This window comes from Toxotes jaculatrix, chromosome 16 (assembly GCF_017976425.1).
Source record: "Toxotes jaculatrix isolate fToxJac2 chromosome 16, fToxJac2.pri, whole genome shotgun sequence".
Lineage (NCBI taxonomy): Eukaryota > Metazoa > Chordata > Actinopteri > Toxotidae > Toxotes > Toxotes jaculatrix.
The window spans coordinates 19,086,656-19,105,569 of NC_054409.1; the positions used below are offsets into that span (position 1 = coordinate 19,086,656).

Below are 18,914 nucleotides of genomic sequence, written 5' to 3' on the forward strand. Positions count from 1 at the left end.
GTGAGAAAATAACATTGTCTCACCAAACCCAGATGTTTTCTTCAGCAGGCTGGATACATTCGAGCAGGATAAAAATTAATCATTAACACAAGATGCTTCTGGCTGTCAGTATTCCCAGTGTGCACTCTAAGTACAGAGACTGTTCCCTTCAATTCCTGTTTGGTGACTGAATGTCTAATAAACTTTGTATTGATGGATGGAAAAGCCAATTAACTCTCACTGGACTTGCAACAAGTTTCTGCAAGTTGTGTTTTCTGAGCACTTTCTCTGTTTCCAATACCTCAGGTAGTAACAGGGCACTGTTATGAATTTCTGGTATGTGCAGGTGTAGTGATATTTGTTCAAGAAGCGAGTACGCTGCTGGTGCAGGAACAGTATGGAGTGTTGAAGCACATCAGCATTCTTCACACACAACAGCCGTTTCAGCTGGTATCCCTGAGGCAGAGACCTTGTCTGACTTCAAATACTTCACTTTCCACTGGCTAATTGTATCAGCTTCTGTATTACCCCACAGAAAAGTAAGGGCTGATTAATGCCTGTAGTCAAATTAAGCTTAAAGCACCTGTAATTAATATATCATATTAACTATGGATCATGTGATTACTTGTATGTGAACGGTGTTGCTAGAAGTGACCAACCTAAAGGGAATCTTCACCCAGCTCTATGGAGCATTTCGGCATCTGTTTGGCATCTCATTGTTTTGGTTTTCTAGCCCACAACTTCACTGTTTTTGATGCCCCGTGATGCCCCTTTGCACCACTTTCAACTGTGGCAGACAACTGTTTTCAGCACAAACCTCTTTAAAAAAACATCTGTATGAATTTCTTCAGCACCAAACTGTATACTCAAAAAATAAATCATTGGATTTCATTATGCCAACTATATTCCATGTGCAAAAGCAAGTGAATGTTAGCATGATGTCCCAAAATGTAATGCTCCTGCTTCTTCCAGCCTCAGAGTCATTGGATTGAGTCTTTTACAACAAACACAAACCAGTTATTTAATGAACATAAACATGATAAATTTACTTTATACTAGCCCACCCCACAGAAACATTTAAAGTTACTATATTCTAACAAAGTGCTTCTTATTCTGTGTGGCAGGTCACTGCTCTGTCAGTCCGCAGTCAGTGACAAAAACGACCTGTCAGACAAAAATGTGCATCAGCAGTATCAGTTTTTGGCACATAATCCACTCCACTGTTTCCTCTCAGACACCCGAGGGGGAGGTCCGAGAGCAGAATCAGGTGTCAGAGATATACAAAAGATGTTTGCTCTCGTGGATTGTTTATTCATTTTTTTTCATGATGCCTAGCAGCTCAAATGTTTCTGTTAAGTCAACCTTGATGGCTGAACATATGTTCTATATACATAGACCTATAGAAACAGACCCATGAACAGAATCTAAAGAAGTTTTGAAGGTAATTCAACATACGACCTCGCTGTCCTCCAATACACTGTTATAAATGAGTCTGTGCAACACAACTTAATTACACTAATGCACAGGAACTGGATTCGAAATTGTCCATTTGTATCTAAATTGTTGATATTGAATTGATATCTCTGTTGCAGAGGGATCACATGTCCCATGAACAATAACTGACCATATTTATTTTTCAGGTTAAGAGGTTAAGGGTATATAGATACTAGTATTATAGTACTATACCATCTCTGTTGATACAAACAGGGCCTAATGGGGCACAGTCTGGAAAATGAGTTTTTATTAAAGCTATAAATCTCAGCATTTTGTAAAATGGTGTAATAAAACTGGTCTTCTATCAGCTGTACACAGATTTTCCCTTTGCCCAAGACTCTGGTATCTTGTAAATTAAGGGTCACATTGAATTCTCTGCTGGCATTAATGCTCCCCAGAGGAAGAACTCTGATTTTCATCATTTGTTCATAATCTCGTCTCTTCAGATTAAAGCTAAATGTTACACACAAAATATCCCATACGGTTGCAAGCAGATTGCTATTAAACTGATGGAGCACATTTATGCTTATATAATCACATATTCATCTGTATTTCTGGGTACCTGTCATCCACCTCTGGACTGAGATGTCAAAATTTAATGTTTATGTCTTCAATTTACTACAGTTTATGTCTTTCATTACTTTATGAATGCCATGTAGCTCAAAGCATCACTTCTATGTCGTGTCGGGAGAAGTATACAGAGAGCAGACTACATTCATGCAACCTACCAACCTTGTTGCTGTCAGTGTCATTCATTTAATACAGGCAAACTAAATGTCATCATATTATCAGTTCAGGAGCTATACTGTATCTCAAGGCTTTATTGAAGGGTACATTTTTTCTTCTGCAGCCAGTTATCGTCAGGCTTCTGGGACGTTTTTCATGTAAGACTCCAGGCTGTCTGCTGAGAGATGTCTCATTTTTCTCATCTGTTTGTTCCTCTCTCTCTCTCTCTCTCTCTCTCTCTCTCTCTCTCTCTCTCTCTCTCTCTCTCTCTCTCTCTCTCTCCGGCTCAATAAAACAGGCTAGTGACAGTCAAGTTTAATTTGTGGACTGTGGACCGCTCTGTTCTTTGTGGTCTGATTTTAAACTTGCTGCCTTTAAGGTACCCAGGGGATTGTCACTGTATTATTTATAATTTATTGTTTGGATATTGGTACCTGTACAGAAATAGTATAGGACACAACCAAACTACAGTACAAGAATATTTAAAGAGCAGGAACATGCATTCTGTCTGTTCTGCAGTTGCTGTGCTCTTCTTATTTTAAAGGCGTGACTATATTGTAACTGAGAGTTTAGCTGAAACCAGCTGCAAGACAGTTTCATTGGAAAATAGTTGATGAGCAGGAGTATGCCTTCTGTGTGTTCTGCGGTATAGGTGTTTGTATACTTTGCAAGCCAAAGTAGTAATGGCTCACGCAGCTGTTCTCAAGCTGTTTTAAAGTAATACTGGAACTGAGACTTCAGCTGAATAATATATGAACTAATTTCAGAGGAAACATGAGTAAAACTGTTTACTTTGAGCTTAGACCATGTGCACGCACTTTGTGGCCATAATTTAATACTTATTGCATGAAAATGTGCAATTCTTTTCTGGCATTTCATGACTTAACAAAAAACAGTTTGTGTACAAGTTTTTCTTAAGAGGCTCTGCTGATGCTGAAGTGATATTGGTGCTGGTCTTGGCAGATGATCCTGCATGAAACTTTCTATATGTAACTCAAGTGTTTCTTGGATGGAGATAAAAGCTTTTTATTTTTGCATCAGGCAGGCAGCAGCAGCAGTGACAGGTATTCCTACACAAAAGTGACAGGGCATTGTGTGTTTTCCAGCTGCTTGCACCAAAATCACAGTCGGCTTTCTTGCTTTTTGTGTCAAAGCAGCAAACTTGAGACCATTCTTGCCTGTTGTCTGCCTCCATACCATAGCTCTTGGTCCCAGATTTTGTTGCACAGTACACAGTTATTTTCTAGACAGGCCAGGGTTGTGTTTGTATCTAGAGCCAGAGATGGCATGGTTTTCATTAAGTCCTCTTGCATTAAACCCAGACTGTTGATTTATCTCATCCTTTTCTTTCTTTTTTTGCTGAACTCCAAAAAAAAAAACCTCCCGGACAGACTATGAGGAGTGGGTTCAGACCATGTTTAAACCAATGTGAAAGCTCCAAACAGGTTTACATCACCCACTGCAAGAAACTGATGTCTTCATGGGTTACTGTTTTTAAAATCTGCCTTTTCTGTCTGCCACTCACTGTGTTTAGGAAATATTTCACAGTCTCTGCTTAATGGTTCCAGGACTTGTATTATGCTTTCCCCAAATTTTCTAAACCCCTTTTCTGTGTCATCTTCTCCTGGTTCATCATGCACCATCTAACTCCTCCTTTCATTCAGCCAGTTAATCCACCAACTGAATAAAAATGAATGGAGGAGTCCTCCATGTTTCAACTCTATTGTATTTGACTGGCATATTAATATTTTAGTGAATGTTATGCAGTTGCAGCTGTGGATTTACTGAGTATTTTACAGTGGCTTATGAACGTGGCACAGCCGGTTGTAGTTCAGGACCAGAACCACTCTTTTATAACTGTGGAATAATGATGACATTTATTGGACTGATGGACTCAGTGGAGCGATGGGAGCAGAACAGGCATTAGTGACTCTCTGACACTTGAACAGGCAGGTCTCATAACTGGCACAGGCAAAAACAGAGATTCAAACATAGAAAAGAATGAACACAAAGGCAAACAAGCATATTTACACACTTAACATAGTACAGATAAATTTATTTCACATCTCCAGGTCTCCTGCTGAGTTTGACTTCCTGTGTCTGAGAGGTCACTGAAGCTGGAGAACAGTAATTATTGGATAAAAAGACTGCTGATCAGCAGGCCAAGGTTTAATGAGCACTTAAATGACCTGTTACACCAATAAGTTCAAGTTAATTGACTTGAGTGTGAGCATTTATCTGTTTGGAATCTGAAATCAATTTCTGCCCCACAATATATTGCTCTGTATTTTATTATCATGACATGTGACCCGTTTTCTTCACTAATTCGTCAAACCAGATTGTTATTACATCTCAGGTGCAAGTTAAGGTTATCTCAGACTTAATAAATAAATCACTTTTTTTTTACTAGCCAGTCTGACCTAAGCTGTACTTAATGAAACACCCAAAGGTGCAGGTAACCAAGAGTGTATTCAAACAAGCTTGTTCACAGAGGTAAAATATTTGGTTGATGACCAAAAAGAACGTCACATTGCTGTAGTGTGTGCAGGCTGGTCAGACATGCCACTGAATTAAGTCGGTGTTCTGGTATTTGCTTGTAGTCTGAGAAAACACAACAAATGTGATTTCATTTGGAGCATACTGTTGGACGCAGCCTCAGAAACAGCTCCCCTGACAGGCTGGGTTGCTGCTTACAGGCCTGAGCCTCCTGCTGTCGCTTTCCTCAGACAGATTTCTCAGAGCCTCTTGTGTCCATATGTGTGTACGTGTGTGTAGCTTTTTCTTCGAAAACAAAAGATAATTGGGTTTTTGTCATTACACAGTTTCTAAGAATGACCTCATCCTTGTTAACAACAGTATAAAAATGCAGAAAACACCCCAAAATAGGTTGTTGGGTTGGGTCAGGCTGCCGTACTCTTTGCTGGGTAAATATTACTCTGTCTGTGGTTAGGTTTGTCTGCAGCAAACAACAGGCCACCAGGGGATGGCAGTATGGAAAGAGTGGCTGTGGAGGAGAGGAATATCCGTGGAGTTGTGGTTTTACAGTATGGAGGGACTACACAGGCCCCTTTTCTTCTTGTTTGAGAATATATACAAGAGGCACACACATGTATCTGTAGTCTATCTCACCCACACACAGTCATCTCTTGTTTCCCTGGAATCAGGACCCTGTGCATGACAAAAAGATCTGAGTTCACTAAAAAAAAAAAAAAAGTCTTAAAGGTGCCTTTAATCCCGAGATATTGAAGCTAAGCAGATTCTCTTTCTGACAACCACATCAAAAGAGCTCATTCTCTCCCTCACTCCTCCACTTTGGAGTATGTCTGTCCCATCTTTATAACTCCCTTTAAAGCACTTCATCTGGGGCCTCAGGTAGGGTTTCCACTTCCTGGTTGTCACAGTTAAGGCTCATTAAAGAGCTCTCTCTCTCAGCAGGAAGGAAACTGACTACCTTCTCAGATCCCGTTCATGTGTGGGGGTCCTTAGCGCCGATGCTGTCACCAGTGCACATCTTGTCTTCATTAGCATTAACCCAGATAGAGGTCAGTCTAATGACTGTCAGATGCTACATTGTGGCACTAAGGTCAGAGTTGTTAATCATGTGAAAAGCCTTTGTTTGATTGCATAAATGATAAACCTGCAGCTGGTTATGTTGTAATCCTTTTTTATAGTCACTCTAATAAGGAGAAGGTGAGGTATTTGCTAGCCAAGTGTGGTTATGTGTGAAGAATATTAAACCACACAGTAATTACTCACCAGTTCATGTAACTACTTTCTCATTCTCATAGAATTAACACATGCACGTACTCGGTCATTTATTTGGTAAAGTTACCCAATTGCTGAATGTGTGTTGCATCCAGTTTACAATATGTGGTCTCTCACTGCAGATGCTTTACTACAGTTAGGTTGCAAGTAATGATTAATGATTCAATCAATCCGGCATTTGGCCCATAAAATGTCTGAAAGCTGTGGAAAATGGCCATCACAGTTTCCCAAAGCCACACTGCACATATTTAATTTACACTCATAGAAGTCTAAGAAAATGAACAGATATTCATATTTGAGAAATTGAAACTCATTTTTTTTTAGCACTTCTGCTTAATAAAATGAATTAAACAGTTAATTGATTACCAAACTTGCAAGAAAAGAAAAAAACAAGAAAAAAGTTTCTGTCAATATGCAAAACTATGAATAAATGTAAATGTAGAGGAGTAAAGTTCAACACTTCAAATCTATACCTAACTACAGTACTTCAGTAAATGCTTTCCACCACTCTTCTCACTAATGAGACCCACAAAGTCTTATAGGTATCTGCAGACACACGCTGTGACTCCTGTGTCACAGTAAATATTTAAACATCCAGCATAATCACTGGTTATGTTACGTCTGGTCCAATCAGTGGCAGACAGTGTCTGTCAGCCTCTCACAATGCGACGCTGGTACTCTGTGACAAGTAGACTCACAAATCTGCCCCACAGCGTTTCTACCAGACGCTGAGTCTCAACCGTCTTGTGAGGTTGTTGTGAGGTTGACTCTTGAAAAAGATGCTGATGCCCCTGCTATTTAAAGCTGAGAATCATCTCTGGCCTTTAGTGTCACACAAATGATGTATCATAGTGGGCAGAGCTGAGCCAGAGAGATGGTGATCCTCTATAATGCTGCCACTTTGCCACATTTTATAACAGCTCAGCTCCATCATGCAGACACATCCCTGGGGACCTATACACCATCTCCTGGGCCGGCAGAGATGCTGATGCACATGACAACATGAAATCCTTTTGACAAAACATGTCACTGTTTTAAGCATTTTTCTCCCACGATAATGCCAGAGAGCTGAATGCTGCTGAGGAGAGAACAGCTGGATATGTCGTGCAGTCTGCACAAAGTAAAGTATGTGCTGGATCTCATGGCCAATGTGCAGTTTATTGTATAATAATGATATGCACATTATACATATGGCATTTATAAATCAATCTATGTGAACTGTGTGGTCTAAAACCTGGCACTGTTTTCACACAAAACAGTAAAACTTAATTTTGAAATTGCCAGATGTCAAAAAACATTTTGTGAGAACACAGAATCTGTCCTATACATACACTGCAGCAAAAATATAGTTTCTGTTTCTATTCAACATAAAACTTCCCTACTGTCAAAAAAATTAGAAACCAAAAAGCAGTCAGTAAATCAGCATGTAGTCATAAATGTTCAAACCAAAATACTCTGTGTGAGATTTAACCACTGCTTCTGATCAGTCTGTTCTTTATTCTCCACAGGGAGCCATTTTCTTACCTGGAAACAAAGTTACAGAGCATCCAACCAGCGGCGATGAAGGGGGAAAATTTCTTTTTGAGGTCATTCCAGGTAAGAGAAGATAAAAGCAATTTAATCGCTTTTTTATCTTTGCTGAGGACAGAATGATGACAGAGGTGGCAGCAGTCAACATTCTTGTCTGCAGCAAATAAATCTGAAGTCTCAAACAATGTGAGAATCATCAAGAGAAGAATTTAGCCATTTACTGATTTTACTCATGCTGCTCTCTGTGGCAGTTGCAATTTTAACTGTTTGCCTGATGTTTGCTGGGATTGCTGCTGTGAGGTCTGATCAGCCGATAGGTTTCCTGTCTCCTCTCCGTTTTCATGTCACAGTGTGGAACGATTTGACAGAAAACTCCAAAAGATAGTTTAACACATATATATCTAAGTGGCATTTCGCCTTTAGTGACAAAATCAAACAAAGTGACAGAGATTAGAGGGATCCTATTAGCCATAAAGGTCACGAGACAGCATTCTTGTACACGGATTATGTATTAGACTGTTGATGCTACAAAAAAAGACACTGAGAAGGGAAAATGTGACACTGTAAATGACAGGGAAATTTCCTGGAAAGAGAGGTGAAAGGGGAATCGTCTTTTGTGAAACTGTGAATCTAACACCATTCTTTCTCTCAAAACTGTATATTTATAGCACTCTTTATTTTTATCCCGCAAAGAGGAACCTTTTGTCTTGCCACAGTTCCCCAATAAAAAGACAAACACACCAGTGCTGATGTTCGCTAATTTAATGATGAAAACCTTTAGACTTGTCATAAGATTTCTGAGGGTTGAGTTAGAGGCGGATTTAAACCACTGACCACACACATACAAACTCAGGAGATGATCACATGCACACACGCCAGCAGACTGTATGGAAACATGGTCAACACAAAGAAATCGCGGGGTATTTTCCCAGGTGGAGCCATGCCCGAGAATGTGAGTCTGTGGAATAGATATTTAAAACACACATGTACACTGGGGAAGTAGACACAGCTGTTAAAAGATACAGTAGCAGAGTGCACCAGCAGCTGATCCATCTAAAACCCAGTAGAAAACACCGGATGTGTCCAACAACCGTCCATACTTTATTTGCATTAATCTTTTCCCTGGTGTGTATCCAATGGAGTTTCTCTCAGAGAAAACCAAAATATAAGTATCAAGATATTTTCTCACACAGTTTGTGGCTCCCAGTGGACAAATACAAACAAGCAGATAATAGTGCAAGTTCTTTTTAACATCTGTCATTAAAAAGTCGATTAAAGATTGCCCATATTGAGCCAAAATTAAATAAGTTATTTGGGCAGCTGGCCAAAAAGTGACAGATGAACAGCCCAGGTGCGTCACAAGTTTGCTTGAGAGATTCTTGATGGTGTTCTTGTTTTTGGATGCTCACGACATTGCTGGTCATCTAATAATTTCCACATCCAATGAACATTAACAGTTCCCTGCTGAGATAATTTCATGCACTTTGAGCTGCTACTCTTCAGTGCAGCCATTTCACTGTCACCCTGAAAGTCAGCTTGTCAAATTGTGATTAATAGTCCTCAATGTTGGAGGTGGTTGTGTCATAAGAGAAAAAAAAATTATATATTTTATTACTTTTATTTTTTTTCACTTCTCTTTTTTTTTATCCAGCTGAAAAACACCCACTTCTGGAGGTAGCTGAGGTTCGTCTCTCAGGAAGTGACACTGGCACATAATCCCATACCAAACATTATTCAGAGAAATGTTGCATAGGACATGTTGTGGAATCTAGGACACACAGCATTGGGGATAAATATTAGCTAACCTTTTACTGGAGGGATGAAGATTTAAAACTGGTGAATTTGCTGCTGTTATGATCTGTTAACAAGCTCCTTCTTTTTTGCATTTTGTAGTAACGTAAATACATTTAAAAAGTTTATCACATGCCTCACTGACTCAGTTCGCCCACTTTCAGTATCCCTTTCAGTTCCCCTTCTCAGGTGCTTCTCGGGTGCCTTTGCTCTGAAATGTAATGTTATTTTGGGATTTAGCTTATCATGTTTTTTTTTTTTGGGAACAGAGAAGTTGAACACAAAGTGGTTATGTAGGCACATACAACAGTTTCTTTTTTTCCTCCAGAGAAGAGATGTGATAACAGATTTTTCAACAGATTTCTGTTGACTTACGAGACTCCATGTTGGTGCTTTCCAGCCTCTACCACTACAAAAAAGTTTTTAAAATATGTCACATTGGAGTATCTATGTTGGAGACCGGGGATTTTATGAAACCTTGTCATACAGACCATGGAATTGTTTTAGTATTGTATGACAGCTACTGTAAATCAAATGCTGACATATTGATTTAGCACCATATAATGTATTTTCAGTTTTTGATTTCGACCACACCAGTGCAATGTTTTTTTTCTTATTGATTAAAGCAGTGAAAACTGAAGTACAAATCACACTGTGTGAGAACTTGTTTAAATAAAGTCATAATACTAACATATTAATACAAATCATAGACTTTGAAGCGCCTGCCAACGCAGCACAGTATTACAGGACAGGCCAACTGAATGGTTGATTATGAATATAAGGGACTAAGACCAGGACAAATATTTTCTGCTATACTGCTTCCTAAAATGTAGTTCAAATTTCAGGGACAATTACCAGTACGTTGCCAAAAATAATTCATGACTTCACTTTCAGATCTTTGTTTTTTAAGACCAAGGTCAGCATTGTACTGATGAGGCTTTCATTACTGTACAGTAGTTTCAATACCGTAGCTACTGTACTGTGTACATAACATTTTCATTGTTTTGCCCTTTTGTTAACATGTATAGTGTAATAGTGTACTTAAAGTGGATTAAGACTATTAGGAGATGGTTAGCTTAGCTCAACATAAATACTAGAAACAAGGGGAAGCTAGCCTGGCTCCGTCCAGAGGTAACAAAATCTACAAAAACTAAAGAGTAAAAACAGCAAGTTTTGGTTTAACCCTTGCACAACACAGGGTCATACTTCACTTCAATGACTGCAATGTCTGTAGTAAACATTCTTCAAACTATGAAAAGCTGAGTTTGTTATGACTTAGTCTCAGATACTATACAATTACTCATACAGACCAAAACGTGGAAGGTTGTTAAAACACATCAGGACTCCAAGTCCTCAAGAGAGTTTCAGCATTTAGTACCACTAATTTAGTACCAATACTACAACTAAACTGTTTTCCCCATTCTGCATCATCCACTACGCCCTCATACGGATGGAAAACAAGAACATGGCTTGTTATGAGGCAGCAAATAAAGAGCTCTAAGAGAAGCAGTGGGACCAAATGAAAGGAAAACACAACACATATATTCCACTGGCCTGAATGTGGCCGTGCAGTTTGAACACAACACATGGACAGTCTCTGGCAGTCAGATGGGAAGTGATGGGGGGGGGGGGGGGGGGGGGGGTTGCAAGGGAAATGGGGTGGAAGGCAAGAGTTGTACAGAGATGTCCGTTGTCTTGTAAGGGCGGTGATGATATTTGAACACAAGCCGGGTGTCTTGTGAGCAACAGGGGTTTGAATAGCAGCACTGGGACAAATGTACGGGAAGAGAGACTTTGGTATTTTTAGCTTTTCTGGAAAGTTTTGCTTAGGTACGCTATGCCTTGGAAAAGCTGAAAAAGTTGCAAAATAGTTCAGAAAACACCTCTGTAACTTTTATTCACCTGTGCGGTGCACCATCTGATGTCTCTGCTCTTCTTCTCTCTTGTCTTTGTCTTTTTCTCTGAGCACATCCACATCTGAATGGTTTGCGTTAAACCTGCAGAAAGAGTCAGTGAGGCAGAGAGGTGGCTTATGAAGCAGACTCACCACATTGCCAGCAATATTTAGACTAGAATGGTGGTTATGTCATATTTTTAACTGTCTGACAGAGACACACAGGTACAGACACAGTGGGGTATTTGTTTTGCTCAACCCAAACCAAGACTTTAAGTACCAGTGACGTTGCCTTCTATCACACTGACACGTTACAACATGTGCAAGCACACATGGGCCTGAGCTAAAGGGAAGAAGAAGAACAACAACAAAAATGCACGAATACAGCTGTCAAATTTTCTGTTTTTTGGCATTAAAAGTTTAGTTTCAAGATCATCTGTGCAGGATATTTTTAGACTATACCTGTGGATTACACTGACAGATGACATATTCTGTCTAGTCATATTTAGATGCACCTGCAAACTTTTGTAATTTTTTTTTTTTTTTTTTGCTTTCTAGGGGATCGTTGAAAAAGTAGCTTCTTTACAGTATCTCTCACACACAGGCAGAACTGGGTGACTGGATTTCTCTCAGTCCGTATATCTGGAACACATATCAGAACATCCTGCCGCTCAGGATTCGTGTGCAGTTTTACCTGATGTTGTTGAATCCTCCCAAGAATGAATACAGCTGCATGGTATAACAGAGCTCTGAGCACCAGGGGAACTGGATTTTGAGACTGTAGTACAGTGGGCAAGGAGAGTCTGTGTTTAGCAAATTATGAATTTAAATGGCACAGACTCATGATTTATTTACCTGTCAGAGCTGCGTAAATACCTGTAGCTAAATGTCATTCCTGTGGTCCAACTCTGATTAATCATCCCGTTCCTATAAAACAAGAATCAACACAGGAAACACTCCCCCGCTGTGTTTTTGATGGAGAAACAGTGTGCTCCTCTTTCCCCGAGCTCTAATAAACACAAGGCTATGAGTTCAGTATGTCATCCTCTCTCCCTTTGCCCCAGGCTCAGTCTTTTGCTCTCTCCCTGTTTCCCTCAGTTTCTCTTAGTAGTCTGGTTAGAATAGCTGGTCAGGCCACAGCAACACACTGCTGCTGAATTATGGGAATATTTCCCCTGCTCATCCCCAGAGGCTACCATCCCTTCATTCATGAAAGGACCTTGGGATCATGTTGCCATGAGCAGGTGGACCGTCTTAAGCTTGAATGCTGTTTACAGAGCAAAGCCTGAGTCTGTAATACACACCTGAGGAGTAGACATGTTTCCTCTTTTGCCAGTATCAAAGACTTTGTTTGGCTCCACATGTTTGTATAAAGTAAAGTGATGTCTCTGCATTTCTTCATTTTAAGTGACTGTGCAGTGGTGAAGTTAGGATGTAGGCAAGCCTCAGAGCCTGTCTAAATAAAGGTGACAGTGCCATCATGTGGTTTTCTAAATAATTACAGTGTTTTTTCTTTCTTTTTTTTCTTTTTTTTTTGGTTAGTCCTTGGTTTTTGTAGATCATTAAGCTAAAGTTCAGGAAACAAAGCAGAATAAGATTAACCTTTGTTTATTGTTACAAAAGAAAGCTGTTGTATGATTCAGTTTCAACAAATTCTGCAAAATTTCATCAGTCACTGCAAGAGTCATTTTGAGATCTGTCGATATAATGACTAGATCTCTCTCATTTTCTTGAACTTCTGCACTAGTTTTGGTAGAAAATAATGAAAAATATGAATAATTAATAACTTGCAAATGCTTGTATTCATACACTGCCGGTGCTGTAGTAATAAAATTATATTGTAGGAAAATAGTTCTGTTTTATAGAGCACAATATAATTTTATTACTGGAAGAACTCTGAGCAAACTCTACATAGCTTAAGAAAAATCTATTTAGTGGACACTGAGTTAAAGCTATTGTGTCAGAATAACTTTTGAAATGCTTTATGGTTTATTACAGTTCTTTTCGGTGCTGTCTTACTTTGCCATCATCACATATCTCCTCAGTGATAACACTTAATGAGTTTTATATATAAATGTGTCTTTTATGATTTCATTTTTTGATTTAGCGCGTCTGTGATTAATGCTCCTTCATGATCCTGTGACTACTTGACATGTATGCCTGACGGGTAGCCGTAGGTAGCCACCTTGGTGACCTCTGCAATGAGTTACGGGTGTCATTTGTCACTGAGGCGCAGGTCTTATTCACACAATGTGACTTGTGTGATTGAGTTATGATAATTACAATGTAATTATGAGAAGCCAGGCAATGCGGGAGTAAATCAGATGCAGACAGCAGAGAAGAGGTGTGTGAGAATGTTCTTCTAATCCTTATTATTTGCATTAATGAGAAAATCAAATATAAACTGTCACTGTATGATCCACTTAGGAATGTGTTTTATCGAGATAACGCTCTAATCTTATCTAAACCTATATAGTCACACTTCTTATTAAAGAGCAATGACTGAATGTCAGTCTAATACTACACATTGCTATTGGAGGGTGAAGACAGACATGCAATTTTAAGACCACAGACCACTACTGTTCATTGTCAGGAAGCCAGAGGTTACTTATAAGCTGGCAAAGCTGGCATGTAGACTATAAGCACCTACAGCTGATGATGGAATGATGGATGGATAGATGAATTAAATAAATAAAAGGCCCAAATCAGTCGGGGTTGACATTTAATAACCCAAACAATTATCCCACTTTTTCTTCAATGGCAATAAATATGGCAAGCTGGGAATATTACCCTCTTTGGGCATCAGTGTTTAAGGTTAAAGAAGCCCCAGTGGAGTAATTGAGAAAGCATATTTTAATCAGTGGTGCTGACATTTCAGTGTCAGGATGTATGGTTTTCAAATATGCCCCCATCTTACATTAGTCATGGATATGTTCTGGTGCTGGCACTGGCTGTTTGAGTGTATATGTGTGCACCCGCTGAGCAAAGGTTCAATGGTCCCTGGTGCAGCTTTAACTGTGTGATGTTTTAGCTTTAATCATGTATATTTCAGAAGGTTGGATGACTGAGTCCATTTCTTCTTTATCATCCTAACGGTTTTACATTATCTGCAACTGTATTATGCACGTTACTGTATAATTATGTTCATAGGGTCTTTAAAAGACCTCAGACTATTTTAATTCCACAACAGATTCACAGCTTCATCTGCAATTCTATTTCAAGGCACGGTTCAAAGAGATGCAGCTGGTTTGCACAGAGAATCTGAGTTGAGCAGAGTTTTCACATTTTTGCAATAAAGCAACTATTTCCCAGCAGGACCAGCTATAGCACATCAGGAGGCCCAGTGAAAGAGCCCCACCCAGCTATATTAAATTGAAAAGCTCCTGGAAATAAAAATTACTCCTCCACCCAACACACACACACACATATATATGCTAATCCATACACAAGTTTGATCAAATTAATCTGACACACAGGACATAAACAAGCAGCTCTCTGTGTTTCAGACTCCATGTTTTGATATATTGATTTAATTAGCAGCTGGATGTATAGTGCCCACACAGCTTCCAGCGTATCATAAATCCAGGAGGAATATGAACAACAGTATGAGGGCATGCATTAAGATGGAAAGCAGTGAAATCGATTTGATGGATATTGTGGTAAAACGATGAAGCCCAGAGAAGCATGAGTGACAAAATTCTGATTTGCATATTAAAGTGTAGACTATCTTCATTTGCACGCCTCCCACTGCTCTGCCCAGAGCCTGTGGGATGTTTCAGTGTCCTTTTACTCTCAAGAATTCACTTTGTAATATGACATTTTCACAAAGGTCAATGACTGAACTTCTCACTCTTCTCTCTTCCTCACTGTATGTTTATATATGTGTGGTGTGTTTGAGTGCATGTGTGAAGACATGTTTACACACATCCATGTTTTCCTAGTGTGCACATAAATAGAAAGTCAATAGCCTGGTGTCTGTGACACAGTGGCATATGGCCTCCTGGAGGAGATGTGGTCTGACAACCTGCTGCTGTTGACATTTCTCATATGTGGTTTCAGAGATTCACATTTGTTGTTGTTCTCTTTATATCTGAATTTATGGCCCAGAGTGCTCAGCATTACAAAGGGGAAGCAGACCATCCCAGACACATACACAGTAAATAGCAATGTTCTGGCGGCATGAAGTGAGCTCCAAATACAGAATGTGTGGGCCGCAGTCAAATGTTTAGCATCACCCAAAAGGAAAATACAGGCTGTAGGTTGCTACTGACCACTGTCACTTTCAGTAAAGATAATGGCACTTTCTTTTCCACACTGATGTAACACAGAGGTTTTTTCATCCTGAATTTGATGATGGCATCAGCCAGTTTAATTTTCCTTAATATTCTAAACCCACACTCCAATAACTGAGCACTTTCCTCCTTTCATACAACATCCACCATAGAAAAGAGTGTTTTTCAGGGCCACCCACTGGCTTCATTAGTAACATTTTCCGCAGGGAGTATGTCAGGGGAGGATGTTTGTGTTTGAGATTGTGACAGTTAATTTGGAGTTTAGTGCTGAGGCACAACCCCTGAAATTATGAAGCATCTGTAGTCTGATATGAGAGAGCTTGTTTGAACTAGGAGACTAAATACATTATGCTCACTGTAAACACATGCTATGTCTCTGTTTTGACTGAGACATTTAAAGGAACACATTTTTTAACTATGCTAGTAGCCTGACTCTCTAGGGGATGGCAGTCAGTTTGTCTGCAACCTTTGTCCCGACTGAGATATTTGGATGAATTGCCATTAATTTCTTTTACAGACATTTGTTGTCCCCAAAGAACAAATCCTACAGACTCTGTGGAATCCCTAACCTTCCCTCAAGTGCCAACATGAGGATATTTGTGGTTTTGAGAAAAATGTCTTGACAAAATTGGTACATGCATTTATATTCACCTCAGGATGATTTGTTAATTCATAATCTTGTGCCATCATTGGGTAAGAATTCAAATTTGTCCAACACTGGTTTATAACTAAACACCTATAGAACTAACGACAGTCTCCTCAGTCTCGGCCGTACTTTGTCTTTAGTGTAAAGTAGCAAATTTTACAATGCTAACACACTAAACCTACAGCAAATACAGCAAGTTGTGTGCATGGGCACTCCTTTTAGCTCTGTTGTGGATCTTCTGAGGGCAATGTATTTCACTACATACCACTTTATTGAATTCAGAAATCCAAATAAAATGGCAGACAGTAAATATAGAGCACTACTATGTATAGAAGTGGAAGTGATTTCAAACACAGCCTGTGAGGGTGGCCAAGAAACCCGGTATAAAACAATGAGTTGCAGCAGTCTGTCAGCAAACTCTGGCCCAAGGCGGTAGCTGCGTTCGGGGGAGCTGCGTTCGGGGGAGCTGCGTTCGGGGGAGCTGCGTTCGGGGGAGCTGCGTTCGGGGGAGCTGTACTTCTCTTTTCTGGCCCCCGGCCACCACAGCCTCCTCACTTTTATACTGTTGGACTGCACCTTCCCAAGCAATCAAAATCAATTATGTCGTCCAGCACACTTACAATAGTAACAATTTCAAATAACACATTGTCACATATAAGTTCAGTTAAACTTACTTTAAAAACGCATATTTCTTTTTAAACAAGATACTTATACTGGTTATTTCAGCATAAACGACAAAACACCCCTCCCAGTCTACCACACTTGGTTTCTTCCCCTGTGAACCCCCTATTTAACCAAATGGAACGGTCTAGCTCAGGTTTGACTGTTCCTGGTCTGACAGGAGAAGAGGTGCAACAAAGGAGACAGGTGAACACAATTTAAGTTCAATAAATCAAATACCCAGTCACAATGTGTCTTCTCCCCTTCACCCCCTCCTCCAAATGTTCATATCACACACATCTCCCCAGCAGTTTCCACCAGGTATTAACATTTTGATAAAATCTACCTGAGAAAGAGTGTGTAGTGCATGTGCCATACTTTAGGGCACAGGGTCTCCCCGTGACACAGCCCATATTAGCATTTAGCTCAGTCACTGCTGTGCATAAGTACAGCCTCACAGAGCTGCTTGCATGGCTGTGGACTCACTTTGTTCACAAAGTTATGGTTTCATGGTTAAATAGACTATAATTGAATTTTATTCACAAAGTTAATTGCTAAGATCTGGATCGGCACAGCCGTACAACAAAGTTCATTATGGGCAGCAACACAGGCTTCTAAACAAATTCACACTTCACTCACATTATTCAAACCAAATTATTTAATTTGGAAATAAAGACAGAGCTGGATGCCAATAAAAAAATTCCTATCACCATCCTCTGCCACAGAGGCAGCTAATTGAAATTGTGGTCAAAAGCTAGTTGGTGATAGTAACTTAAACTCCTCCTGCCTGTGAAGAGAAGATCTGTCAGTTTAAAATAGGAGGCCCTCTGTATTCAGTTTGTACTCCTTTCTCTTAAAGTTATTTACAGGCCAGTAAGTCTGCTGCTGCCTGGTTGCCAAAGCAGTTGGGTGGGGAGCAGATAATTGAGGCAATGGAGGGTGATATTAAAAATGTTCTTGATCAAGATCTGGAAAACTATTCAGTGTCCCAGAAAGAGAAGGCAGGACATTGCACAGTGTGTCTTTGCAGAGATGGAAATGTTGCCGCAAACAGTTGGAAGATGTAAGAAGCAGTTTGAGAAACAAAACCCAGTAGACACAGCCTTTATTCAGAGAAAAAAATAAAAGAGGAACATTCTGGAGTCTGAGAATTTTTTTCTCAGGCTGAGGTTGCTGAGACAATATTATGGCAGTGGGCATGAACGAAATCTGTCTGGATAGTGTTTGGAGCACCATGATTGAAAAGACACTTCAGTTTCATGTGGACCTTAGAAGCAGCTCCGTTGCTTTGGCAGCAGAGCATTTTGGGGATTGTGTGCTCAAACAGGTTGCAGACAACTCAAGCTTCCTTCTTCTGAAAGCCTGTGACAAGGTGCTGGAAATAAACTTGGGCTGACTGTCAAATGGATTTAAAAGTAGCACTGCAGACTCCTGTTGGTTCTCAAAGCAGAGGCAATATTTTTTTTTACCATCTCACAGACTGTTAAAAGAGTATGAGTTCTCTAGTCCTGACTGCATGTGCTTTGTGGATTAGGAAAAGGTCACTGACCAGACTTCCCACACTGTTTTGCAGGAGGTGCTGTGGGAGCGCTGCACCAATAAGGTCTTCGGTCATTGTACACTCAAAGGGTAGGGTTCAGATTCTTATAATGATCAGGTTTGCTCAAGGGAGCTTTGGACTCTCATGGATGCCTCCCTTCTGTGTGGGATTTTTCACAGACTGCTCATTAAGGCAGAAGGTCTGGAGAGTAGTTTAGTGATGAGTGGAAGTGCCGAAAAACTAGCCTACAGCCTTCGCCTTGAGCTATCCCCATCGGTCGACACAGGATGTGACAGTATTATAGTTAATAAAAAAAGTTTGTTTTGAGGTGTAACAGCGCTTGAATATGATTGATGGTTTTATATGTTGTCAGTATTTTCAGCAGCAGTCTGATCAGTGATCACAGTTCTTACGTTTTGCTGTAACAACACAATATGCAGATGTGTGTATTTTAGTGATGGGACCAAAGCCCGTGGGAGTCCACATAATGACTCAGACTGCACAGTGGATGATGAAGCCCATTTTTCACAAAGCCATGACTGATCAAGCACTAAATGGGAAAAGGCAGCTGCAATAACAACACCAGAGGATAATGTG

At 39.9% G+C, this 18,914-nt stretch overlaps 1 protein-coding gene across 1 annotated transcript in view; it reads left to right on the plus strand.

Moving 5' to 3' along the window:
* arhgap24 (Rho GTPase activating protein 24) overlaps positions 1 to 18,914 on the plus strand; it is a 60,122-nt gene that overhangs the window by 17,310 nt on the left and 23,898 nt on the right. The window contains exon 3 of the mRNA XM_041058988.1: positions 7,473 to 7,560. Within this exon, the coding sequence (XP_040914922.1) occupies positions 7,473 to 7,560 (88 nt within the window). The remainder of the gene's footprint in view (positions 1 to 7,472; positions 7,561 to 18,914) is intronic.